The sequence below is a fragment of the Rhodamnia argentea genome, chromosome 8 (genome assembly GCF_020921035.1).
Source record: "Rhodamnia argentea isolate NSW1041297 chromosome 8, ASM2092103v1, whole genome shotgun sequence".
Taxonomy (NCBI): domain Eukaryota; kingdom Viridiplantae; phylum Streptophyta; class Magnoliopsida; order Myrtales; family Myrtaceae; genus Rhodamnia; species Rhodamnia argentea.
The window spans coordinates 25,997,327-26,021,393 of record NC_063157.1 but is presented as its reverse complement, the minus strand read 5'-3'; the positions used below and the strand labels follow the sequence as shown (position 1 = coordinate 26,021,393).

At 41.5% G+C, this 24,067-nt stretch overlaps 2 protein-coding genes and 1 non-coding gene across 5 annotated transcripts in view; 1 reads left to right on the top strand and 2 right to left on the bottom strand.

Moving 5' to 3' along the window:
* Nucleotides 1-1,143: 1,143 nt before the first annotated feature.
* LOC115735242 (extensin-2-like) lies at nt 1,144-2,838 on the top strand. Its single transcript, XM_048284356.1, has one exon. It carries the CDS (start codon nt 1,144-1,146, stop codon nt 2,836-2,838), a length of 1,695 nt encoding a protein of 564 aa, XP_048140313.1.
* An 874-nt stretch (nt 2,839-3,712) lies between these two features.
* Nucleotides 3,713-3,796, bottom strand: TRNAL-CAA. Its single transcript has one exon. It is a non-coding gene; the product is annotated as a tRNA-Leu (tRNA).
* A 2,875-nt stretch (nt 3,797-6,671) lies between these two features.
* Nucleotides 6,672-24,067, bottom strand: part of LOC115735273 (xanthine dehydrogenase 1-like) — a 31,659-nt gene continuing 14,263 nt past the window's right edge. Inside the window, exons 1-14 of one of the 3 annotated variants that reach the window (XM_030666435.2) lie at nt 17,087-17,352; nt 16,345-16,444; nt 16,142-16,250; nt 13,738-15,258; nt 12,596-12,838; nt 12,080-12,394; nt 11,426-11,665; nt 10,676-10,960; nt 10,361-10,582; nt 9,873-10,034; nt 9,049-9,183; nt 8,248-8,484; nt 7,601-7,774; nt 6,672-7,129 (exon numbers count right to left, since the gene is read on the bottom strand). In XM_030666435.2, the coding sequence (XP_030522295.1) occupies nt 6,887-7,129; nt 7,601-7,774; nt 8,248-8,484; nt 9,049-9,183; nt 9,873-10,034; nt 10,361-10,582; nt 10,676-10,960; nt 11,426-11,665; nt 12,080-12,394; nt 12,596-12,838; nt 13,738-15,258; nt 16,142-16,250; nt 16,345-16,444; nt 17,087-17,225 (4,125 nt within the window). In that variant the 5' untranslated portion in view covers nt 17,226-17,352 and the 3' untranslated portion in view covers nt 6,672-6,886. Of the gene's footprint in view, nt 7,130-7,600; nt 7,775-8,247; nt 8,485-9,048; nt 9,184-9,872; nt 10,035-10,360; nt 10,583-10,675; nt 10,961-11,425; nt 11,666-12,079; nt 12,395-12,595; nt 12,839-13,737; nt 15,259-16,141; nt 16,251-16,344; nt 16,445-17,086; nt 17,353-22,319; nt 22,575-22,761; nt 22,936-23,662; nt 23,900-24,067 lie in introns of those variants that run through there. The other 2 variants (XM_048283432.1, XM_030666437.2) reach the window with 2 other exon arrangements.

The following is a 24,067-nucleotide window of genomic DNA, read 5'->3' as shown; positions in this document are numbered from 1 at the left end:
TGTTGATTTTGATTGACATGATCGGAAGCCCGACCGGATTTCCTTTAAGGTTTGGTCCATAGGAGCTCATGCTTTCCGACCTTCGTAACAAGCAAACAAACAGCACGACCAGAGTTACCTTCGCATTATTTGGAAAGGAAGTTGTCTCTCTACCTGCACGAGATTTGTCAACATTGCCATGTCTGTCCTTCACTTTTCATGCCAGTTTCAGTGATACTGCTTTCGTTATAACCCTCGGATCAGCAAATGGAGGCGAAAATTTCGGCATCCAAGCCGGACATAAATGGTTTCTCCACCCGAGTTTTTCTTGATACACGAGGAAGTTATATTCATACGTGAATGGAAACGTGAGCATACATTGATCTCAAAATATTAACAATTGACTGGTGCAATTCAACTTTTTTTTTTGGGTGGACAGCTTATTAACATGTGCTAGGATTGTGTTGCCTGATGCATTCCTTGAAGTGCCAATTCATTCGCACTTAAATTGAGGAATTTCTCCACCAACGTGCCGGCTAAGCGTTCGCTTCATTTAAGTTAATCATAGACAAGGACTATTCAGTCCCAATTTCATGATGCCTTCTCCTTTTACATGATGCGTGGCCTCAATGATGCTTGTCCAAGTGAACCAGGGAGCTCGCGCAATTCGCGGGACACAACGAGTCTACCCTAGGAAAAACCAACCCGAGATCACCCAGCGACGAGCAAGATTTCGGTTCAACGCGCCGTACGTTCGTCGCGAGATTGCGTGCTGCTGGGTCGCCCCGAGTTGAATGGTTTCACACTTCCAATTGCTCATTCTCGTCCTTGTTCGGCAATAAACTAAAAAGATGCAATGCGTACTACTACTACTACCTCCTCGGGTGGGGGGACTCGTTGGCCAGTCCTGCTTGGAACCCAGAGATCCTTCCTAGAAAATCCTCCCATTTGATTTGTATAAACGAGGACGTTAGCAACATGGTTTGGGGTCTTACTTTATTCCGAAATTACAGCCTGTTTAAGTTCACATTGGAAGAGACTAATTAAGCCTAGCAAGTGCATGGAGAGACCTCTATATAATGGGATTAGAGCCCACCGATTCTTCCCCACCTTTAGTCCTAAATTCTCTAATTGGCAGTTATCGCGAAAAAGGCTCAAGCGACCATGGCGACGCGGAGGCAGTCTTGGCACTGGCCTAGGCTGATGATGTTTGCCATTTCCTTTTGCCTCCTTGCAGTTGTCTCCTCCGCAAATGACCTCTATGATAGCTCCCCGCCACCTCCCCCGTCGCCGTATGGTTACGAGTCTCATCCTCCACCGTCACCATCCATGAATTCTCCTCCTCCACCACCGACGTATTCTCCTCCGCCTCCCCCGCCAACTTACTCTCCTCCTCCACCACCGACATATTCACCACCCTCACCCCCACCACCTAAAAATTCCCCTCCGCCTCCGCTTCCTACCTATTCTCCTCCACGACGCACATATTCGCCTCCTCCACCTCCACCACCTACGAATTCCCCTCCACCCCCGCCCCCTACTTACTCGCTGCCACCGCCAATGTATACTCCTCCACCTTCACCACCAACATATTCACCTCCTCCACCGCCACCGCCTACGATTTCCCCTCCGCCTCCACCCCCTACTTATTCTCCGCCGCCACCGCCGCCATCATATACTCCTCCACTGCCACCACCTTTTAATTCCCCTCCACCGCCGCTTCCCACTTATTCGCCTCCACCACCGACATATTCACCGCCTCCACCTCCACCCCCTATGTACTCACCACCGCCGCCAACATATACTCCACCACCTCCGCCACCGGCGTATTCTCCACCGCCACCACCTATGAATTTCCCTCCACCTCCACTCCCTACTTATTCTCCTTCTCCGGTTCCATTACCAACATATTCTCCTCCACCTTCCCTGCCACCACCTACGAATCCTCCTCCACCTCCACCCTCCAGTTATAATCAACCAGCACCAACACCATCTTATTATTACAACTCACCCCCTCCTCCTCCCAAGTACATAATTCATCCCCCTCGGCATGATAAATCTCCGCCACCGCCACCACCAAAGTATGTGATTCACCCTCCTCATCGTCACAAGTCTCCACCCCCTCCTCATAAGCAAGTAATTCATGCACCGTACTTCTCTAAGTCCCCCCCACCATCCGAACATCCTCTGCCGCCGTATAGATCACCACCTCCACCAAAGCATGTCAGAAAGCCAACACATCACCGTAAGTTCTCGCCGCCTCCATCACAATTGCTGCCGCCTCTTTATGAGTATAAATCACCACCGCCACCATCATCGCGGTCACCCTTGCCTCCTCACATCTACAAAGCACCACCTCCACCATCACCGTCATCACCATTGCCATATAACAACAACTCTCCTCCACCACCTCCATCATCCACTCCTCCTTATGTTTATAAATCACCACCACCTCCGTCGCCACCACCGCCACCATATGCTGACAGGTCTCCTCCACAACCTTCTCCATCACTGCCACCACCACCCTACTATCACATCTCTCCGCTACCACCGCATTCTCCAACTCCCGGAATTCCCTACCATTTTAGTTCACCACCTCCACCTCCACCACCCTCTCCCTCTCCACCACCTCCCTACAACTATAACTCCCCTCCTCCACCCTCAACATCCCCACCACCTCCTTACATCTACAAGTCACCACCTCCACCTTCATCTCCCCCACCTCCTCCATCTCCATCACCCCCACCTCCTTATGTTTACCTATCACCACCACCTCCAGTGAACTCACAACCTGGTGGTTCATACTCCTACAGTTATCCTCCCCCACCATCGTCACCACCGCCTCCCATCGGCTATTAAGCTAAAAATTCTTCCTTTGATATAGAGATGCCAGACGAAAAATAAAGCACTTCGTTTACTTTTCTTCCACATATTTCAAGCATTATCTCATCGTTACAATGCTTTACCATGGTGCAACTCATGTTAAATGTGTATCAACAAGCTGACTGTAGCGATTCAATACTGGTGAATAAAGTTTAGTGAGACATATCCTTGTCAAGCTTGATGTGCCTATGCTCCGCATCTGTTGCAAGAGATTCTCGTCCATCTCTATTTCATTATCCAGAATCAACAAATTATGCGTGACATCATTAATTCCATATTTTTTCCTACGTTTAATATGTGGAGAAATTAGTGTAAAGAGAGTTAACTTACTTCCCTCGATTATCGCTCTTTAATTGGGATTCATGTGCCAAAGTTGATTCTAATCCATCAGCCTGATCAGCAAATCGCCACCTCCAAGCGGACGAACAAACTAATTCTGCGGTCATTTTCACGAACTTCCCGACGCTGATCAGGACAAATATAACAAGTGGTGCGCAAGATCAACATTCTCTTAACAATAAAACAAACTGCATGGGGTGTCCGATCCGTAGCTATAGTCATGTTGTGTGAACAATGACTAATCCAGTCATGAGTCGTGAATATAGCAAGAAGTGACCCATGAATATACAGCGCGAGAAGATGAAAAGAGGAAAAGAAAAAAAAATGAAGTCTAGTATGTGTTAATTTGATCACCTTATAATCGCTATTATTTGAAAAGTGCTTCTTCTCCAAATACATCATCAGGGAATACTGGATCTTTGTTTATTTAGAAGTGGAGGAAAAAAACAGAATGAAGAATGAAATGAACAAAGCAAAAGAAACAAAAAAGTATTTGAAAATGAAGGAAAGTTGTCAGAAGTGGGATTTGAACCCACGCCCTCTCACGAGGACCAGAACTTGAGTCTGGCGCCTTAGACCACTCGGCCATCCTGACTTTCTCTTTGCCCTTTTGTATAGATTTATTATAATAACTATGAGACTTGATGATATTACGACAGTTTTATAACCAATTTGAGATGCTTCTTCTTGAATTCTTTGTCTAAGGTCTTTTTTTATTTATTATTATTTACCATTTTGATATATTTTCCTCCTTAAAACCTGGCAATCACCTTCGTAGTTCGTGCCACAAATACTAACAATATCAAAATAAGCATGTATGTACAAGCTCTTCCTTAATATAATTAGAGGTGATTGGTTCTCGGTTCAGTATGGTTCACTCAAGAACCGGGAACCGGGGACTGGACCAACTGGTCTGCTCCGGTTCTTGAGCGGTCTAATGAGCTAATAAACAGGCTAACTGCATGACGAATTGACTATTGGTTCTGCAGATAAGACCAGAAACATGCGTTATTGGTTTCGTAGATGAATCCATTAGAAACATGCCGAGCCAAAACAAGCAGAATCGGCAGAAGGGGATCCCCCATTGCAAGGGTCAGATGGGGAAAGACCAGTTTCTGTACCAGCCTTCGTAAGTTAGCGGCATGCGTGTACACATTGCACCTGCCCTCTCTGCTTCATTTGCACGCACTGTCAAGTTTGTCCACGTACGAACTCTCGCATGACATTAAGAGCATCACACACATAATCTCCCTCTTTAAAGCTAAACTATTGTATCAAAACAGACACCTGCTACACATAAGTCCCACTTTATCATCTAATGGCAAACTCACCAGAAGACATTTCATCAGATTTTATATTTAACAGAAAGGAAAAATGGCTGTTCCGGGCGGGCGGTCCATCGGTCCAGCTCCCCTTGGAACCGGGACCCGGACCGCCTAGACACCGGTCCCATTTTTATGAACCGGAACCGGACCGGAGCTCACTGGAACAATCCCAACTAGCCGGTTTGATCATGTCCGGGTGGTTCCCGATCCGATCGGTTCATCATGCTCAGCTTTAAATATAATAATATCATTGTTACAAACCAATAATCAATAAAAGCTTTGATTTTTTTGTTATTTTCTTTTAATTTTACAATAGTGTTTTAAAATCGGTGTCCACGTCAACAATTTTCGGTCAAAATTGATTGGAAGGACTCAATTGGAAAAACATGAATTGATTCGGAACTCAATTGACAAAATTAAAAAGTTTATGACTGAACATGCAAAGATGCAATTAGTTTAGGACTTTTTGGACAATTTTTCCCCAAGTTACGACTGTGTAACGCTGGTGTATACTGCTTAGTCATAATGAAATACACACTTCAGCAAGTATTCATATCACGTATTCGATTATTTGACGCAAGTACTTTCGCTAACACGATGCTTTAAAAGGGAGAATTCTCTTCTTGTTCGTCAGTATTTCCAATCCCCACATGCCGGTCTAATAGTACGGTGAAAATTGTACAGAAGAATATCAAAGTCCAAATTAAATAAAGAAAACCCACGTGAGTTTTTGTAAATATATGGCTGAGGTGGTGGTGGGGACGGGGAAGGGGGTGGCAGAGATTTGTAAGCATACAGAGGGCAAGGCGATGGTGATGGTGGCGGTGAAGACTTACATTCTTATGGTGGAGGAGGCAACGAGTAGGAATAAGGAGGTGGCGACTTAGGTTTCTTGCTGGGAGGTGGCCGGGACTTGTGCTGATATGGAGGAGGCGGCGACCGAGTCGGCGGCGGTGGAGACTCATGAACGTAAGGTGGTGGAGGTGAAGTCTATACTTGTTAGGCTTGTAATCCTCAGCTGCCCCAGTGGCTATGAAGCAAATTGCCAAGGCAAAGAAGATGGGAGGAGGCCGATGAGTGGCCATTTTGGTTGCACCAGCCATTGCCGAAGGGCTTCTGGTTGTTAGTGAATTGTTGAATGGACTCCCAAGGTACACATGAGATTATATAGTGATTGGGTTCGAGCAATGAGCATAGTTTTTTGATGGGCCTGGAGCTTCCAACTACCATTTGACACTAAAATCTTTACCTCCCATTTCTTACCAAGTACTAACTATTGATCATGCAATCCCACTACCCACTAGATTAAAACCCAGGTCCACGAATCTTGAAATAGTCAATTTGAATACCCCATAGAGTAATGTGAAAAAGCTATCTCAAGGATAGGAAGACATGTAGAGCTCCTTGGATGAAAAAAAAGGGTTAATTGATTGGTTAAATATTTAGTTTGGACGCGACAATCGAGCTCGCATCATAGCATCTCCCATTCAGAGTAACCTTTAAAGCTATGCATGTTATCCCATGATTGTAGTTTTTCCCTAACGGCAGTCTACGTGTATATGAAAAGATTAATTCAATCAATAGATTCGGAAACCAATATTACGAAAAAAAAAAAAAAAGAGAGAAACGACAACCTTTTAGATGAAGGTGAAATGTGACATCTCTCTCTCTCTCTCTCCACTGGTGCATCACGGCACCTATTCATCCTGACCATATTCAAGTTGATCTGTTCATCGCCATTGGTATGGTTTATGACCATTTCATGTTGACTTGGGAAGCAACAGGGTCGATCAGGAGTAAATAATTATTCAGAACACTTTTGGAATGACGCAAGGAGAGCCGTGTCGGTGAAACATAAAATAACTCGAAAGATAGCACAGAAACCTGTAAACTGAACTTTCAAATTGTAGTTCTAGAGCATATGGTTTTAGATTGTGCAATTGCATATGCCACAAGATTTGTTATATTATCATAACAGCTCGGAATACCCTTTGCCTTTTGGCTGGGAAAAGAGGTCGAGACCATGTTTAAATAAGAAGCATTTCGTGATGGCCGAACGTCTCAGATGTCTACCCATGAATCGTCTTTATATATGATAGAAATGTAAAATTAATAAAGATAGTTCAAACATATGATAGAAATATAAAACTAAATATTTTAAGTTAATAGGCGGAACTGAGAAATTTTAATTTTGGTTGATTGTCACTTGTAATTCTTATTCAGATCAAAGCCCATCCTTTTATACAGATATACATTTTTGAGCTCGGTCGACAGATAGTTATAACTTGATGTACAGGGGACTTACGAATGTGCTTTTGTGTCCATGTGCACGGTGAGACATAAAAGGCCTACCAGCATGATCAGACACTAAGCTTGGGACGGAAATTGGAGCCGATGAATGGTGCCGTGAATTCATCCAAGCATGCCATTCGGATACGTTCAGGCGTTGCTGGGTTATCGAGAGGAAACCAGTCCGTGAACCCGGCATCGGCCCTCGCAGCAATGATGGCATCTTTGATGGCAAAGAAGACGGATGAAGCTAGGAAAAATGGAGGCTCGCCAACGGCCTTGGATGAATGGATGGCCTTTACGTTGGGATGACCCTGTTTAGAACAGATAACTCATATCGGCTTTTTAAATTTCGATTTTGAGTTCCCAATGCAACCTATATGTGATCACATCAAGGCATGCGATAAAATCTCTAGTAGAAAGCAGATGGAGAAGTGCCAAGTTGGTGTCCTAACGCAGATCGAAGTATAACTTGTGTTGGTATCAAAGTCATTCCTCTGAAAGGGACAGGAAACATGTATGCATACTAAGGCTATCCCTACAAATGCATACCATGACTTTAATGACTAAAAACTCATTCTCTTTTGCTTCATTATATTTGAACTGCGGTATAATTTCCACAACATCAGTTTTTTTTTCCCTTTAGGTTTGATGTATTCGATGAAAGACTTCCCATTTTTTTTTTTTTTTTTGGGGAGGGGTGGGGTGGGGGTTTGGGGTTTTGGGTGTGTGTGGAGAGAGAGAGAGAGAGAGAGAGGCTTCAGAGAAATGAGAAAAGAGCATACCTTCAGAAGCGAGACGCTGAATTTCAGAGGTACATCATTTACAGAAGGAATCTTATAGCTTCCAGGTCCGCATGTGTATAAGCATCCAGGTGGGATCCACTTATGAGCGGCGTCACCCCACTTTAGTTCTTCTAGTGCTACCCAACCCAGACCTTGTACAAATGCTCCTTCAATCTGCCAAAAAGTTTACATGACAAAATCAAGGACAACATGCTCAGGTTTTGAGGGATACAAGCCGGAGTAAGTGTAGATGATGAAGAAGAGAATCGAGATTGATGCTGCAGTAATCCACGTGTTATGGTTCAAGGAGTATAGTTTCCTTCATCAATCCAAACATTCTTAAATACACTGTGAAAGCTTCTCTCCCAACTCCCACTCCCTCCCTCTATACTATATCAAAATCAAACATCTGAGTGGCAAAAAGTTTTCATGTAGAAGTTCCTTGTTGAAGTCTAGAATTCATCTTTAACTGCCGGAAATGGTAACAAATACCAAATTCATGCTAAAAAGTTGGATTTAACTCTGCCCCGGACTTACCTAAAGCATATTTATCATAAGTTGTAGGCAGGTTTTGAATGTCATATCAAACCCCAGGCCTAAGCATTACAAAATAATGATGGCAAGTAAAAGCTCCAAATGTAAGGTACCTGTCCAACATCAATAGCCGGGTTGATAGAATATCCGAGATCTAAGAAGACATTTGCAGCTGTCGTGTGAAAATCTCCAGTCAAAGTGTCAAGTTCTACCTCGGCATATGCACCACCATAAGTGAAGTAACGAAAAGGATTTCCCTTTCCCATCTTCCAGTCAAATCCTATCTCAGGTACAATGTGAAATCCATGAGCAGAAAGATCTATCCTCTCTGCATAGCATGCACGGGCTAGCTGGGGGAAAAAAGAGAAGTTTGATAACACACGTAAGTTCCTCAAGATTGATAAGGAACGTCATCTGAATTATTAGACGTGAAAAGCTTATGGTAATGCCTTAGTGATACCTAAGCTTTGTAAAATTTGAGAGAAAACCCCACCATAACTTGAACTCTGCTTTATGCAGTCCTACGTTCACAGGTAAATTTCTTTGTGACAGTGAAGTGTCCCAAGAGGCTATGCAGGACTCGCATTCACTATCAATACTGGATGCTGGGATCAAAAGCCCAATGCATGAAATCTGAAGTGCAGCAGTATTTGGCTTCCTACATTGTAAATGACTCGATTCCTTAAAGACTATTACTTAGGAGCCATGATCAGAGTATCTCGTTTGCTTTACAGCTTTTAGCGGCTTCAAGGCTATTTAACTTGTGATTCACACCACAAAATATTGAGTGGACTAGCAGATTTAGTAAAGTTATAGTGGTTAAGAAACTTAAAAAGAGGAACTTTACATATTAAGTTCAGAACTTGTACATGTTAGTATGATTTTTCATGATAATCTCAGCACAATGGATATACCTCAGCAAAAGAACTGAAATTCTTCTGTGAAGCAATTGGCTCCATGCGAGCCTTTATCTGCTCACAAGCATCCAAAACTGCAGCTCCATACATATCAGAACTTGCAGACGCAGCTGTTGGTGATGCATTGGGAACCTATATCAAAAGGATTTATACAAGATTACAACAAGGCATTGCAGGATTTACAGATGGAAGAATTATTGTTGAATAAGTTATATAAGAATAGTCGCATAGACCTATATTTACATCAAAAAGATAAAGTATCTCATGTAATGAACTGCACAATTTAAGTCCAAAGATTCTGCTAGAAAGCAAGCATCAATGAATTGACCTATCCTTACTCTGAAAGGACTAATAGCGTAGTTCTTGAAATTAATTTCTGAAAAATGGCTGTGAAAAGTTTTTCACCTGCATGTCTTAGGTCTAATTTCTGTTAATTTAGCTGGATTATTTGCTGTTTCTGCATATTTACAATACAGACATGGTGGTCAGTAGGACCTTTGATTGATAAAGATAACTTTATTATAAGTTTGGAACAATTGCTGGAGCCTGAAAGGGTGAATATGCGACCGTGATTTTGCCGGGGGAACAAGGCTTCATCCAGTACCGGACCGATAATTTGAGCAACATGTGCAACAACAAGATCAACTTCGCTACAGACCTCAACCATCTTCCTGAGAGAGAGAGAGAGAGAGAGAGAGAGAGAGAAATGCTCTATGGTCGCTAAGACTAGGATTGACACAAGGTCCCATTAATAATTAAGATTTGGCTTCATTAGCATCATAATAATATGCTTTTGCCTATTTCCTAAACTGCATTGCTACCTTGTCAGTACTGGTATCTGATATGAACACGGAACTGAGAGGGATGTTGAAGGAAGAAGCGGCAACTTGGGCAACTTTTGTATGCAAACCTTGACCCATCTCCACACCTCCATGGGTAACTAAAACAGTCCCATCTGTATAAACATGAACAAGAGCACCTGCCTAAAGAAACCAAAAGATTCCAATAAACAGAATGCATTTAGCCAAAGCTAGTCAATTTTCCAAAAAAAAAAAAAAGTCATCAGGAAGAAAGAACAAGACTAAAAGCGAAAGCAAACCCATTTACTGCCCAAGGAAAAAGAAATAGAGACCAATGAGGCAACGCATTAAAAATGTGACTTGGATAATATTCTAGAGGGAGCATATGCTATATCATACTGCACAAAAGGAAAAATTGGGAAGTGCAAAATCTTCATGAGACCACTAATAATTGCCAGAATCAGCTAAAAGGCGTGGAGAAAACATTTAGATATCCAGTATTTCAATACCTGATTCAAAAGTTTTGTTGTGAAGGATATGCCAAATTTTGTTGGAACCATGGCAACTCCACGTTTCTTCCATCGATTTTGAAGATTGAATTGATCAGCTTCTTTGCGAGCATTCAAAAAGTTGCAAGACCCTTTCAGTGCATTCCAGAGCTGGTCCAGTGTACAGTGCTGAAGTTGATGTCCATAGTGCAATAATGACCCTTCACCTTGAAAATTCATCTCCTATACGAAAAATCAATTTGAGAGCAATTGAAAAGAAAGCACAGAGAAAATAACCAGGAAAATAATAACTCGAGGAACGATGATAAAAATTACCCTTATCTCTTCTGGGCTCTTCTTAAGCTCTACAGCTATCCTCTGGATCCAGTTTTCGGCTATAAGCATACCCTGTGGACCCCCGAAACCTCGAAATGCTGTGTTACTAGGAAAATTAGTGAAGCAAACTGCTCCATTAATCCTTATATTTGGTATCTCATACACATTATCGGAGTGAAACATGGCACGCTCTAGGATAGAGAGAGACAAATCGAGAGAATTCCCAGCATTATTATATATTTCGAGATCCAGTGCCAGCACCTTTCCCTCCTTTGTGAACCCCACCTGTATCAAGTAATTTAACTCGTCACCATGCTTTGCGCAGGAATATATTTTCCCTAAGCAAACTAAACATGCTGTCGCACATTATAATGCAACAAGAAGCAACATCCAGATTCAAAATGTCAAAACAATTTTTCATCTTGACCAGTTTATTTACTATTTAATACTGGTTTTGAAGCATCCACTGTTAAGAATAGAATTCAGCAATTTCAACTACACTCCACTGTTAAGAATAGAATTCAGCAATTTCAAGTTTCAACTACATAATGTGGAACACTTTCTTCTTCCCCTTTATGTTTCAAAGACCAGTATTAAATAGTATATAAACTGGTCGAGATGAAAGGGGGAAGAAGAAAGTGTTCCACTGTTAAGAATAGAATTCATCAGTTTCAACTATACAATGTGGAACAAACTAACTACATTTTGCAAAAAAGGAAACAAAGAACAAGCTAAGTAATAGAACGTCACCTTATACTTTCCGAGAAAGCTATGGCGCTGCCCAGTTGTCATCATGTCTATGTCCCTATCTAATGTAATTTTCACTGGTCTATTCAAGAGATATGATGGGACAGAAGCTGCAGCAGCAAGGTTCGCCGACCTTGTTTCTTTTCCTCCAAATCCACCACCAATTCTCTTGGTTCTACAGACGACTTTTGACATTGGCAGACCAAGCACATCACAGACATACTTCTGGTGCTTCTGAGGGGCCTGCAGAGGAAGAATACTCTTACAGTGCTATTTACAAAGTCTTGAAATTAATTTCCTTTTATTACAAGAGCAAAGGCTACTTGGGACATACAAAGGACATATATATGTAAATATCTCAAAATAGGGACGTAATGTTATCTTAGCAAGTGAGTGCAAAGCAACAATCCTGTCCAAAACCCTAATCATGTCACAAGTTGAGCGAACAAAAAGAACCCAGCGCCCAAATACTTCTTTCTAGTTTCATTCCAAACTACCACACTAATGATCTGGCTAAATCCAGTCCCACGGCAACCCGCCACAATTGGCTTGAGTTATCAATCAATTTTTCTTGTCCACACTTGGCAACTTGATCTGACTGCTAAAGCATTTCCACATAAAGAGAAGAAACAAATGTTGGTCAAAGGCCTCACTCACTTGAGTGGAGGAAACCATATGAACTTCATTTCCACCATCCACTGTCCATATCACTGTGCTGTGCGGCTCCAAGTAAAAATGTTCCTGACCTCCCACTTGAACCTCCCCCTGTATGACTTTGTAACATTCACCTGATTGAAAGCAGAGATCCACGTCACCTTTTCCCAAAAACTTCTCTGTGTTGGGATGAAAACTCTTAGCTTTGATGGCATCCTCTATTGATAAGACAGCTGGAAGTTCTTCATACTCAACATGAACCTTTCTCGCCGCTAGTTTTGCATTCTCTTGTGTATCGGCAACCACTATCCCAATAGCCTGTGACAAACATATGGAAATAAAATGACTTAACATGCAAATGAGTAAGAAAGAGTCAAAAACTGTCAAAAGAATTCTTTCCTGAATGGTTAAATCTTGAATTTTTCAAAATGATGGCCCCAGTTTAAGTCATAAGTTCAATTTGTTTGGAGGACTCCAAAGCACACAGAGAACATAAAAAGATTAACTGCTATGATTTACCTGGCCAACACAAGAGACGAATTCTGAAGCAAATACCTCCTCATCATAAATAACAGGGCCGACCTTATTTTTTCCTGGGATATCGTTTGCAAGAAATATGCCAGCAAATCCAGGAGAAGATTTCACTCCTGAAGCATCTATTGAAATTATACGGGCATGAGGTTTTCTGCTTAACACTAACGCAGCATTCAGACCATTAGGTGGCAAGGGTGTATCATCGGCATATTCTGCCTCACCTGTAACCTGAAGAAATAATTACAGATAAGAATTTGAAACAGTTATTTTCAGCATATGGAAAAAGCAACTAGTAGGAAATAAAAATTTACACATCACTTCATGAAGACAGCTTCAGGACACACCAGCATAGAAGGTAAGATAAAAACCTCTGCTCACTCATTAAACAATGACACAAAGCTTTTAGGCATATCAGTCATGACTATGTGCAATATTTGCGCATTGAATACATGAGTGAATTTGCAGCAGGACAAATTCACAAAACCAAGAAACAAGGATGTCACACCTCGGAAACAAAATAAAACTTCAAAGAAGGAAAGAGAAAAAAGGACAATTAGAAAGAGTTATATATATTTATAGAAGAAAGCAAAATAGATACCCCCTGAAATCAAAATTTGGCCATTCTTCATAGGTAACTTAAATATATCCGGTCATAAACTCGTGTGAAGTGAAAAAAACATATTGCATTGGCATCTCAAGTTAGTTGGGACTTTGAGTTGACTAAGCATCAGGAATTGTAGCCAGGCGATCCGACTGCTTAAAAATTGGTCACATCAATACGGGAAGCTAAGAAGACTAGTTGAAAACTTTTGGCTCCAGATAGATTTGTTGTAGCAAGCAAATAAATGTCTAAAGTTGGTGACATAAATAATGTGAAATGAATGCAGCCGTTTCATGCTTTCTAGTGTGTGTATATCTGTATCAACATGTTTGTGGACCACAACTTCATAGTACACGGGGGAAGGAAGGTGCAACTGAATGCCTGATTTGGTGGCAATCACAAAAACTACAATAATTTTGAGGAGAGTAGCATTAAGTTCCGTGGTGCAAATGCTACTATGAAACGGCACCCATACAAAAGATGCAAGGATCTCACTGTGTTAGATTCCTAGACGTAGCACAGATACCTGAAGCCTTGAGGAAAGGTGGACTTCAGGAGATCCCACAGCAATCCCACGCTTTACAATTTCGTAATCCTGACATCCAATGACAGATGGTCTTTGGAGTGGTTTTATGGCCGATAACTGTGACAATGGTATCTCTTCCTTGATGGATCTCATCCCATCCATCCCATCCATCTCATGAGAAACCCAAAGGAAAAACTTGAAAAAGAAACTAAGTGTTAGAGACCTTCGAAACTCAACCATCCCACCAGGAGCATCTTCCTTGATGATTATGTCACTCCTCAAAACTTTCAAAGCTCCTTGCAAAAGCTCCTGATTCCAAGTCTTCCCAATCAAGAACTCCTTCGTTTGCCTTGCAGCAACAGACAGAGGAGCTACTCCACCGTAAACAATTGACGCATCTGCAACAACCAGATCGCCATCTTTTTTCTCGAGAAAAACACGCATCCCAGCATTTACGATAGCAATATCATCATCCCTCCTGTGAGCTTGCTTAAACTCTTTTACATACTCCAACTTTCTGCTCCATGGCAAGAACACTGAGAGCAGAATCTCTCCACTTGCAAGGTCCACCTTCCGATAACCTAGAAAGAAATTCTCAGCTGAAACAATTCTAAGGTTTCCTTTGCTATCAATAACTCGAAATTTCGCTCTAGAGGCCATCCAAAGAGGGTTCAAGTCTGATATTGGACTAGCAGTACATATGTTTCCACCAACTGAAGCAACATTTTTTATCTGTGTCCCAGCAAACCATTTGAGCTGTTCAATGAAAGCTTTACATGTCGAGGTTTCGTGATAAGCTCGTTCTGTCACAACCTTTCTGAAAACAGTCAAAAGATCAGACAATCTTACTGCAGCACCAATCTCCACTCCATCATCCTTCACATTCAGCACATTTAATTCAGGGACATGCATAGTAGATATCAAAACTGGATAATGCATTCTCTTGAGCCTCATCTCGATTCCAACCTCAGTATTGCCAACTAGCAATTTGGCATCTGGATATCTTGATTTTAGCTCTAACACCTGTTTAAGTCGCAAGGGTCTGTACCACTTGAGACCACTAAAGCCACTCAAACTCAAATAAGACATCTTCCTCAATAACAACTCAGGGGGAAATATAAACTCCTTGTCTGTGAACAGTTTACCGTCAACCTTACTGTAGGAGATCGCTTCATATTTTTGCCCACAACATATAGATTCTCTGGTTGTTTCTGAGTCAACTAGACTTCCTGATCGGCACGAACAAGGTTTACCAGTTGAAGGGCAGACAAAATTGCTTTCTCCAACAGACGATGAAGACGGCTGAGGACCATATAAGCTATCATCTGTTTTAGCGAACACATGAAAAGCATCAAGAATTGGTCTGTAACCTGTACATCGACACAAATTTCCCGAAAGGCATTCGTCAATCTTTTCCTCAGAGGGTGAGCTTTCACTTGACCTCAGTAGGGCATACATCGACATGATAAATCCAGGCGTGCAAAATCCACACTGTGAACCATGAGCACGTGCAAGTGATTCCTGGGGAGCAATATGAAAAGCGGATTTTCAAAAATCCATAGCCAAACATCCCTTAAGCAAATAGCTGGGGAAAACAAGCTAAACCAAAATCTATGCAAATCAGGCTTGAGTCTTCACAAGGCACAAAGTACTGATAAAGAATCGTACACACATGACAATATATCTTACCTAAGAGTAAAACCGATGCTTTGTCAAATGTGATGTCCTGATAAAAAAAAATGGCTAATGGAGGGGAGGTGCAGAGATTCAATGGGAGCTGTGTCTGGTATATGACCGACTAGCTCATCAAGCATGAGAATTAACAACAGATGACAATTTGTGCAGTACCTATTGCCATTTCCAGATTTTTTTTCCATTTTAGATAAAGGTTTCACTCACGGGAACTGAGGAACCAGCATCCTCGTTCAATCACACAGCAAAGTCATTGACAGAATGGCCTATTATGTTTTTCACTAAAAGAAGACCCGGAGCTGAATGATTGGTGACTTAAGATCACAATAGTGAATACACAATTTGTATCAATTCTTACAACAAATTTTCAATAATAAATTATCATTGAACAGTTTCATGTTGACCCACAGAGACAAATCCTCACTTCAGATGATATTGGATATTATCCAATACTTAAAATAGATTCCACAGGTTGAGAAAGAACTGGAAACGCATTTGGTCATCTAATAACTCTTAAGATCAAGTCACGAGGAGAGCAGCAAAACTAATCTATTCATACTCGGTAGATCCCCAAAATAACGGCATTGCTAGCAGCCAAAGAAAATATTAGGATAGAAACTCCTTCTGTATAAGACCAACCAAAGACACTAATACGCAAAAAGTTAAAACAGCACGCTTTGTGCAAAATCACCAAAAACTATGCATAAATTACTTGAACTGGGTGCAGGCCATGCACTCGATTTCCAAGTCCCTCCACTGTGATCACATGCATTCCTTCAACAGAATATAGTGGAGCCAAGCACGCATTGATGGCATAGTGGCTGTAAGAAGTAAACAAATAACTAATTCAGTAATTTTGAGTACAGACAGAAGTTTAAACTCATGAGAGAGAGAGAGAGAGAGAGAGAGACGCACCTACATTTGCTCAGACTTTTATTATAATGAGACACCATCACTGTGCATGCCCCGCAACCACCTTCGCCACAGCCGAGCTTCGTCCCCGTCAGACCTATGCCTGTATCAGTAAAGAGGAAAAATCTCAATAAAACTGACACCATAGAAACAGACCAAATACTACTAGAGAGTAAAGAAACAGCCTATGATGCCTATTTGCAGGGCATAGAAGTATTCCATAAACAAGAGGTTAAAGCCCATCACAGCCCTCCAGATTCTTTCGAAATGGCCAGCACTCAAATTCCAACGTCCCCAGTCTATCAGAGGAGACAATCTGCAAGTGATATATTTTACCGCAGCTCTTACATCATCTCCGAATCGAGCTGACAATTTCAATTCATTTCTCAGCACCAACCGAGTTCATCAATCTTTATTCACAAACCGGCTTGTTCAAGTAGAATTCATATTATAGAAGAGCAATCCGCTCGTCAGATTTAAGTCAGCATGCAGCACATATATCAATCGTCACTTTCACTCTGTTCTAGCCGCTAAGCAGTATGCTTCTCAGCTTTCATCAATCAGTTCATGCATAGCTATCGAAGACAGCTCGATTGAGACTTAATCTGAATAGGACAGAGGCTAAGTCGTCGAGCACTCCTAACCACTCCTCCTGCTAAAACAACACTCCCTCCCCCGCGCAGACACGAAATCGCTTGCTTCACAACAAAGTCTACACAAGGGAGCCGGGGCGTTGACCGTATACCTCGAAGATACTCGAGAAGCGTCACGTGCGCCAGTCCGTCAGGCAAGACCTTCCGCGACCCGTTCACGTACAGGATCGCCTCCTTCGAGGCATCCTCTTCCATCTGCTCCAACTCCTCCTCGCTCTTCAGCGATCCCATGACGAAGAGCTCGTCGCCGAGTCCCGAAGACCGTCGCCGAGGCTCGCGGTCGCTTCAATCCGATCGAGAACGACGGATGATCGGGTGTCTGTTAGTGGGGAAAAGATAGAGAGCTTCAGCTAGGCTTTCGCTCCAGCTTGGTTTAGACGCAGCGGGCAAGCTTCATTGGTTTATATCGGGGAGGCAGCAGATGATCGATCACGTTGAAAATGAACTTCATTTTATATCTGTCAGCCATAAAAGAGAAAAGATAACGGGAAAATTTCAATTAAAGATCCAAAATATCCTCATTTTCTTAAATAATGGCATGAAATACTCTTTTTATTTTAAATAATAATCTCAAATAATGATATTTATTTTAAATAAGAGCATGATCTTATCGGCCAATTAAGAACATTCTCAGCAAAATATAATTTTAATACAATTTTTAGTTAAATTAAAACTCAAAAAAGTAAAAACTAAAAATTAAAATACAAAAAAAAAAAAAAACACACAGGCGAAAGGGTTCCCTCCGGCCTACGGTTGTCGGTGACTAGTGGCGCCATTGCGGGGAGGAGGGCCACGACCCTCTTCCGGATCCGGGCGAGGGTTGTCGGCCCTTGCCATTGATCGCTGGGGTCACCGGCCCTAGCCGAGGCATTGGCAATGGTGGGGTGGCGTCTACAAGCAGAGGCTACCTCCAACCTGTGTTTACCTTTTTTTAAAAAAAAAAATTAGAAAACATAAAAAGAAGAAAACAAAGAAAAAAATTACTTTTAAAAAAAATGACGAAAATGCCCCTAATCAATTGGTGGTGAGAGATTTTTTTTTTTTAAGACTAATATGGCCATTCTAGGTTCTTATTTGAAATAATATCCACTTCATGCCTTTATTTAAAGCAATGAAGTCATTTTAGGCACTTTTTTAAAATAAGTTCTATTTCGGGCTCTTATCCGAGAAAATAAGGGTATTTCAGCTCTTATTTGGAATTTTTCTAAAGAAAAATGCTCAAATCACTTTTGATTCCAAAACCAAAACCATGGATATTGCCTTTTCTTACAAAATTATCCCTAAAAGATTGTGAAATTCAAGGCAATTTTCTAGACCCCGATGAAATGCGATCGATAAGAACTAAATAAAAAATTCGGCGCAAATACGTTAGAAATCTCAAAACTTATTACAAAAGTAAAATTGAGTACTAAGATTTTAGAAAAATATAATTAAGTTCCAAAATTTCTCATGAAAGTGCAATTGAATTTTAAAACTTTCAAAAAGTGCAATTAAATCGTACCAACTTGTTAGCATTTTCCTTTTGTCAAGTTTGACAAAATTCATGAAAGGACTTGATTGCATCAACTTGATAATTTTTAGGACACTTATCCCAAAAAGTTAATATAATTTTGTAGACAGTTTTTAACCTTTAACATTATACCTCACAATTACAAGACCTTTGCATTGGAGTCCACCGGTCTCATATGCATCGGATAATTATTGGTGGTTCTTAAATAACCTAGTCATCGTCTGAGGTGTTGCTCGTGTCTAGTATAACGTAAGGTGCTCTCTCTCTCTCTCTCTCTCTCTCTCTCTCTCTCTCTCTCTCTCTCTCTCTAATCGACGTGGTTTTTGAACTTTTTATTTTGTTCAGTCTAGATTGGACTTTCGAAATCCGTTCAATAAAGTTCCTAAATTTCTTAAGCCGCGGGTTAGGCCGGGCAAAAGTTCCAAGCCCGGCCCACCCATGTATCTATTAAAAAAATTTATTAATTTTGTCATATTGATAATTTTCTTCGTCATATAAGAGTTTATATACGCTTATATAAAGAGAAATAAACTCAGCATCATGACATTCTTTCAGCATTCACCCACGTAGTGAGAATGAACTCTATTCAATAGTACATTTCCAAAACACAACCACGGCGCATCATCGATACGTTTGTTTGAGAATCTCAGCTTGCAGTTTGAGAATCTTTATCAATATCGATGGATCGCGATAGGAACAAGCTCTGGACATCACTCGAGCTGTTGAGAGTATCTCCTGGCTTCTCCAGTGGCACCTTTGTATTAGGGGTGAGCATAGGCCAGGTGGGCCCGATCCAGGCCTAGATCCCGAAACCGACCCTATTATAACCGATTCTTAGTTTTTAGAACCGAGAACCGACCCCGTTTGTCTTGGAACCTATTGTGGAACCGACCCTATTTTTCGGTCCGGTTTCGTGGTCTACCCAAGAACCTATTTTGCTTTTTTTATTTTATCAAAATAATATAAGTATTGATAAAATGAGCAATAAAAGTTACAATACACCAAAAGCAACAATCCAAAATATAATAATAGATAATACGACAAGATGGGAAGAAATAGAGGACTGAAAGGAAGTGAGGGCCGTGAGGCAACCATATGGCAAGCGACACTGGACTAGACACTAGGTTTTTTTTTTTTTTTTTTTTAATGAAACTAAAAACTGGTTCTAAAATCGGTCCGAGTGGGTCTTCACCTAAAACCGTAAACCGGACCAGTTTCAACTGGTTCCCAAAAATTGGAACCAATTCTCGGACCGGTTTGAGCAAGAACCAATTCCCGACCCTGTTTTTCGGGTGGGCCGATCCGGGTTCCGGGTAAACCCGATCTGGTTGCACTCCCTTACTTTGTATACTCGATGAAGACGTGTAGGAATATGGCAACACCGGCTAATCCAACTATTATGACTGGAAAGTCCCTTGCCATACGGATAACAGAGGAGCGTGAAGGTAATCCCAATATAAAATGCAGCCCCCATAAGAGAGGAAACCCTAGTTTCCAAATGAAAAAAGAGAAGAGGAGAAAGAAAGGCAAAAATGAAATTAGGTGATGATCTAGTGGGGAAAAAAAGAAAGATAAATAAATAATCAAACCCAATTTGGACAAGCACAAAGAAGGGGGAGAATGTCTAAAAAATTCTAAACCCATTACATTGGTACTAATCAATCCTGTCGGGTTTTGTGGGTGGATCATGGGCGGCCCATGTTTGGCTAACCCAGCCCATTACCAATAAGAGTTAATTGCCGAAGGCAGCTACTACTGTTGAATGCGATAATAAAATCACGTTTCTTTATTTTAAGACGTTCTTAACACACAGAGAAGAGAAAGACGATATTGCCTCCTGCTCCTCTCCCAAATGCGATAACGTAGATGTACTTTCTCTCAAGGCCGCATTGAACATTTAATTTGTAGAAATCAAGATACGTTCCATTGCATGACGTACCCTTTTTGATCGATGATTCAAGAGATCGTGGGCATTTTTTGGTTCATGTTATCGGCTATGTTGAATTTGGAATAAGTTTCCTTCATGTGCCAAACCTTTTAATTGTGTTAATTTAGTCATAAACCTTTTGCATTTGTGCCTGTTGAGTTCATCTAGCCAATTTTTACCGGAAATCGCCGACGTGGATTCCGATTGTCCTACGTGACATGGTCGGCGCCGACGTGGACATTTCTTTAAATAAATTTTCAAATACGTTTTTGGATTTTTCTTCTTTTTTTATTTAATCTTTTTTTTTTCCAGATTGAGGGCCGACGACCCTTGCCGGCCTCACCCGGTGACGGCAAGGGTCGCCGGCCCTCGCCCTGGGCCGACAGGGGTCGGTCGTGCCACGTAGGATGACCGGCGTCCACGTCGCCGACTTTCGATCAAAATTGGCCGGATAGACTTAATTAACATTAATGCAAAATGTTTAGGAGTAAATTGGCATAATTAAAAGATTCAGGATCGAACTAGCATAAATGTAATATATTTAGAATTTTTTTTTTTACACTTTTACCATGAAAGGAGTTAGAGATAAGGATTTGAAAGGCGACGTGATTATAGCGACTCACAAATTGTAAGGACGTTGATGGATTTATCTCCTTGCCCTTGAAAAGTGACATAGGCTAGGAATTTGGCCACCGCGGCATCCTGAATTTGAAAATATGAGACAGCTAATGAAAAAGACGTAGACGTTCTTATTTCGATGAGCCGAAGCTGTCGTATAATTAGATCTTTGTACCTTCCAGAATTGAGACATACAATGACAAAATACAGTCCTATAACCTTTCAATTTGGTTAATTTTATCTCAAACTTTTTGATAATTTGTCAATTTAGTCATTCCGATCAATTTTGATCCAATTCATTGGCGTGAACGCCGATCATCTTAGTTACACAGCTGGCATTGATGCGCAATTTTTGTAATTTTATATTATTTTTTATTTTCTTTTTTCTCTTTGCTTTTTTTTTTTTTTCATTGTGTTGGCAAGGGTTGCCAGTAACCCTCGCTAGCCGCGTAGGCCCTCGCCTATGGCTAGCGGGACCACGATGGCCTCATCCTAGGAGGCGTCCTTCGGTCAGATGGACGACATTGGCAAATTGTCAAACGGTTTGAAACTAAATTGGCCAAATTAAAAAAAAAAAAGTTTACGATTGGATTGGCACAAGCACAATAGGTTTAGGATTTTTTTTTTTAAATAATTTCCTCCCATAGTTTATGTAGTGATTTGATTCAAGCAATGAGCATAGTTCTTTAATGGGCATTGAGCTGCCAACTAGCCTTTGATACTAGAAGTGTTACCTCCCATTTCTTACCAAGTACTCACAATGGGGGGATGGGAACCCACTAGACTCTAGATGAAAACCCAGGTCCATGCATCTTGAAATGGTGAACTTGTACACCACATACATAGAGTAATTCGAGAAAACAATCCTGAGGATAGGAAGAGATATAGAGCTACATGATAAATAAATAAAAAAAAACCGAGTCGATTGATTGGTTAGATATTTAGTTTAGATACGGCGCATTCCATGTTCATCTAACAGCGTCTTTCACTCAGAATAATCCGAACAAGAACAGGCTAATTCGAAGGAAAGCACATGGTTGCTTTCCATCGTTAGTCGAGATAAAGTTCTTTTAATTAGCTCCCAGGTTGAAAGAGATAATTGATTGCGAGTTCGAATCAGATCTTGTCCGCGACACACAACATGTTAGATGTTATAGCAGCAATTGATCAATGACATGTTAGATGCCTTTCGCGCTAGAAATTTAAACAGATTTACATTAGCCAACTTTCAGCTCGGTTTTGGGTCCATGTGCACGGTGAGCCATAACAAGGCCAATTGGCATCATCAGACGCTAAGCTTGGGGCGGAAATCAGAGCCGAGAGGTGCCGTGAATTCGTCCAAGCACGCCATTCGGATACGTTCAGGTGTCGCCGGGTTATCGAGGGGAAACCAGTCCGTGAGCCCCGCATCGGCTCTCGCGGCAATGATGGCGTCTTTAATGGCGAAGAAGACGGATGAAGCTAGGAAAAACGGAGGCTCTCCGACGGCTTTGGATGAATGAATGGCCTTCACGTTGGGATGACCCTGCTCAGAACAGAAAAAAAAACTCGGGATTTACTCCTTAGTTTCGACTTTAGGTTCCCCAATCAACCTATACGTGATCACATCAAGGCATGCGATAATATCTCTAATAGAAAGCGGGCCGAGTAAGTGCCGAGTCGGTATGCTAACGCAGATCGCGGCGTAACTTGTGCCGGTATCGAAGTCGTACCTTCAGAATCGAGACGCTGAATTTCATAGGCACATCATTTACAGAAGGGATCTTATAGCTTCCAGGCCCGCACGTGTATAAGCATCCGGGCGGGATCCATTTATGAGCGGCATCGCCCCACTTCAGTTCTTCTAGCGCGAACCAGCCGAGACCTTGTATGAATGCTCCTTCAATCTGCAGAAAAGTTTACACGCTCAGGTTCTGGGGGGACAAAAGATGGAGCAAGTGCAGATGAAGCATGAGAGATTAGCAAAAGATTGGCATTGGAGAAGGTTTCTTTTAAGGTCTAGAATTCATCTCTGTTCGTGCTGAAAAGTTGGATTCAATCTCCTCCCAAAGGCTTACCGAAAGCATAGCTATCGTGTGTTGTGGTGAAGTTTTGAATGTTCTATCAAACCACAGGCTTAAGCATTACGAACCGGGACATTTTCAAGTAAAAGCCTAAAGTGGATCTTGTTTCCAATAAGGGCCTGAAGTGGCCATTCATTCTCAAATAAGGATCCGATACCGGCCGGCTAAATATTTCGGCCGATCAAAGTCATTTTTGTCCAAAGAAAATTTTAATTCTAAGTTATAATTTTTGTTCTTCTCTTCTTTTTGCCCTTTTTCTTTCTTTGCTGCGGCCGGCAAGGGCCTCTTTGAGCATCGCTGGTGGCTGATTTAAAAAAAAAAATAGAGGAAAAGGAAAAAAAATTCAAAAAATATAAAGGATGAAAATGCCTTTGACCAGCTTGATGGTCAGACCCTTCTTTGAGATTGATGTAGTTACTTCAAGTCCTTATTTGAAATAAGGTCCACTTTAGCCCCTTATTTGAGAAAATAAAGGCACTTCAATCTCTCATTTTGACTTTCCCTTGCTGATATAACAACTGCAAGTGAAAAAATCTCCAAATGTAAGTACCTGTCCAACGTCAATGGCCGGATTCATAGAGTACCCGAGATCTAAGAAGACATTTGCTGCTCTGGTGTGAAAATCTCCGGTCAAAGTATCGATTTCTACCTCTGCGAATGCAGCACCATACGTGAAGTAACTAAAAAGATTTCCCTTTCCAGTCTTCCAGTCGAATCCTAAATCGGGTACGATGTAGAATCCATGGGCAGACAGATCTATCCTCTCTGCATGGCATGCAATAGCCAGCTGGGAAAAACAAAGAGAGAAGTTTGGTAAGGCATATAAGATCCGCAACATCGATAACGAACATCGTCTGAAGCATTAGGTGCGAAAAGCTGCTGGTGAAACCCTTCGCGGTACCTAAGCTTCATTAAGTTTCAGAGACAAGTCCATCAATAACTTGAACTCTGCTTT

What these genes read in the sequence shown, in the direction of transcription:
- LOC115735242 (XM_048284356.1), top strand. Translation starts at nt 1,144, where the DNA reads ATGGCGACGCGGAGGCAGTCTTGGCACTGGCCTAGGCTGATGATGTTT.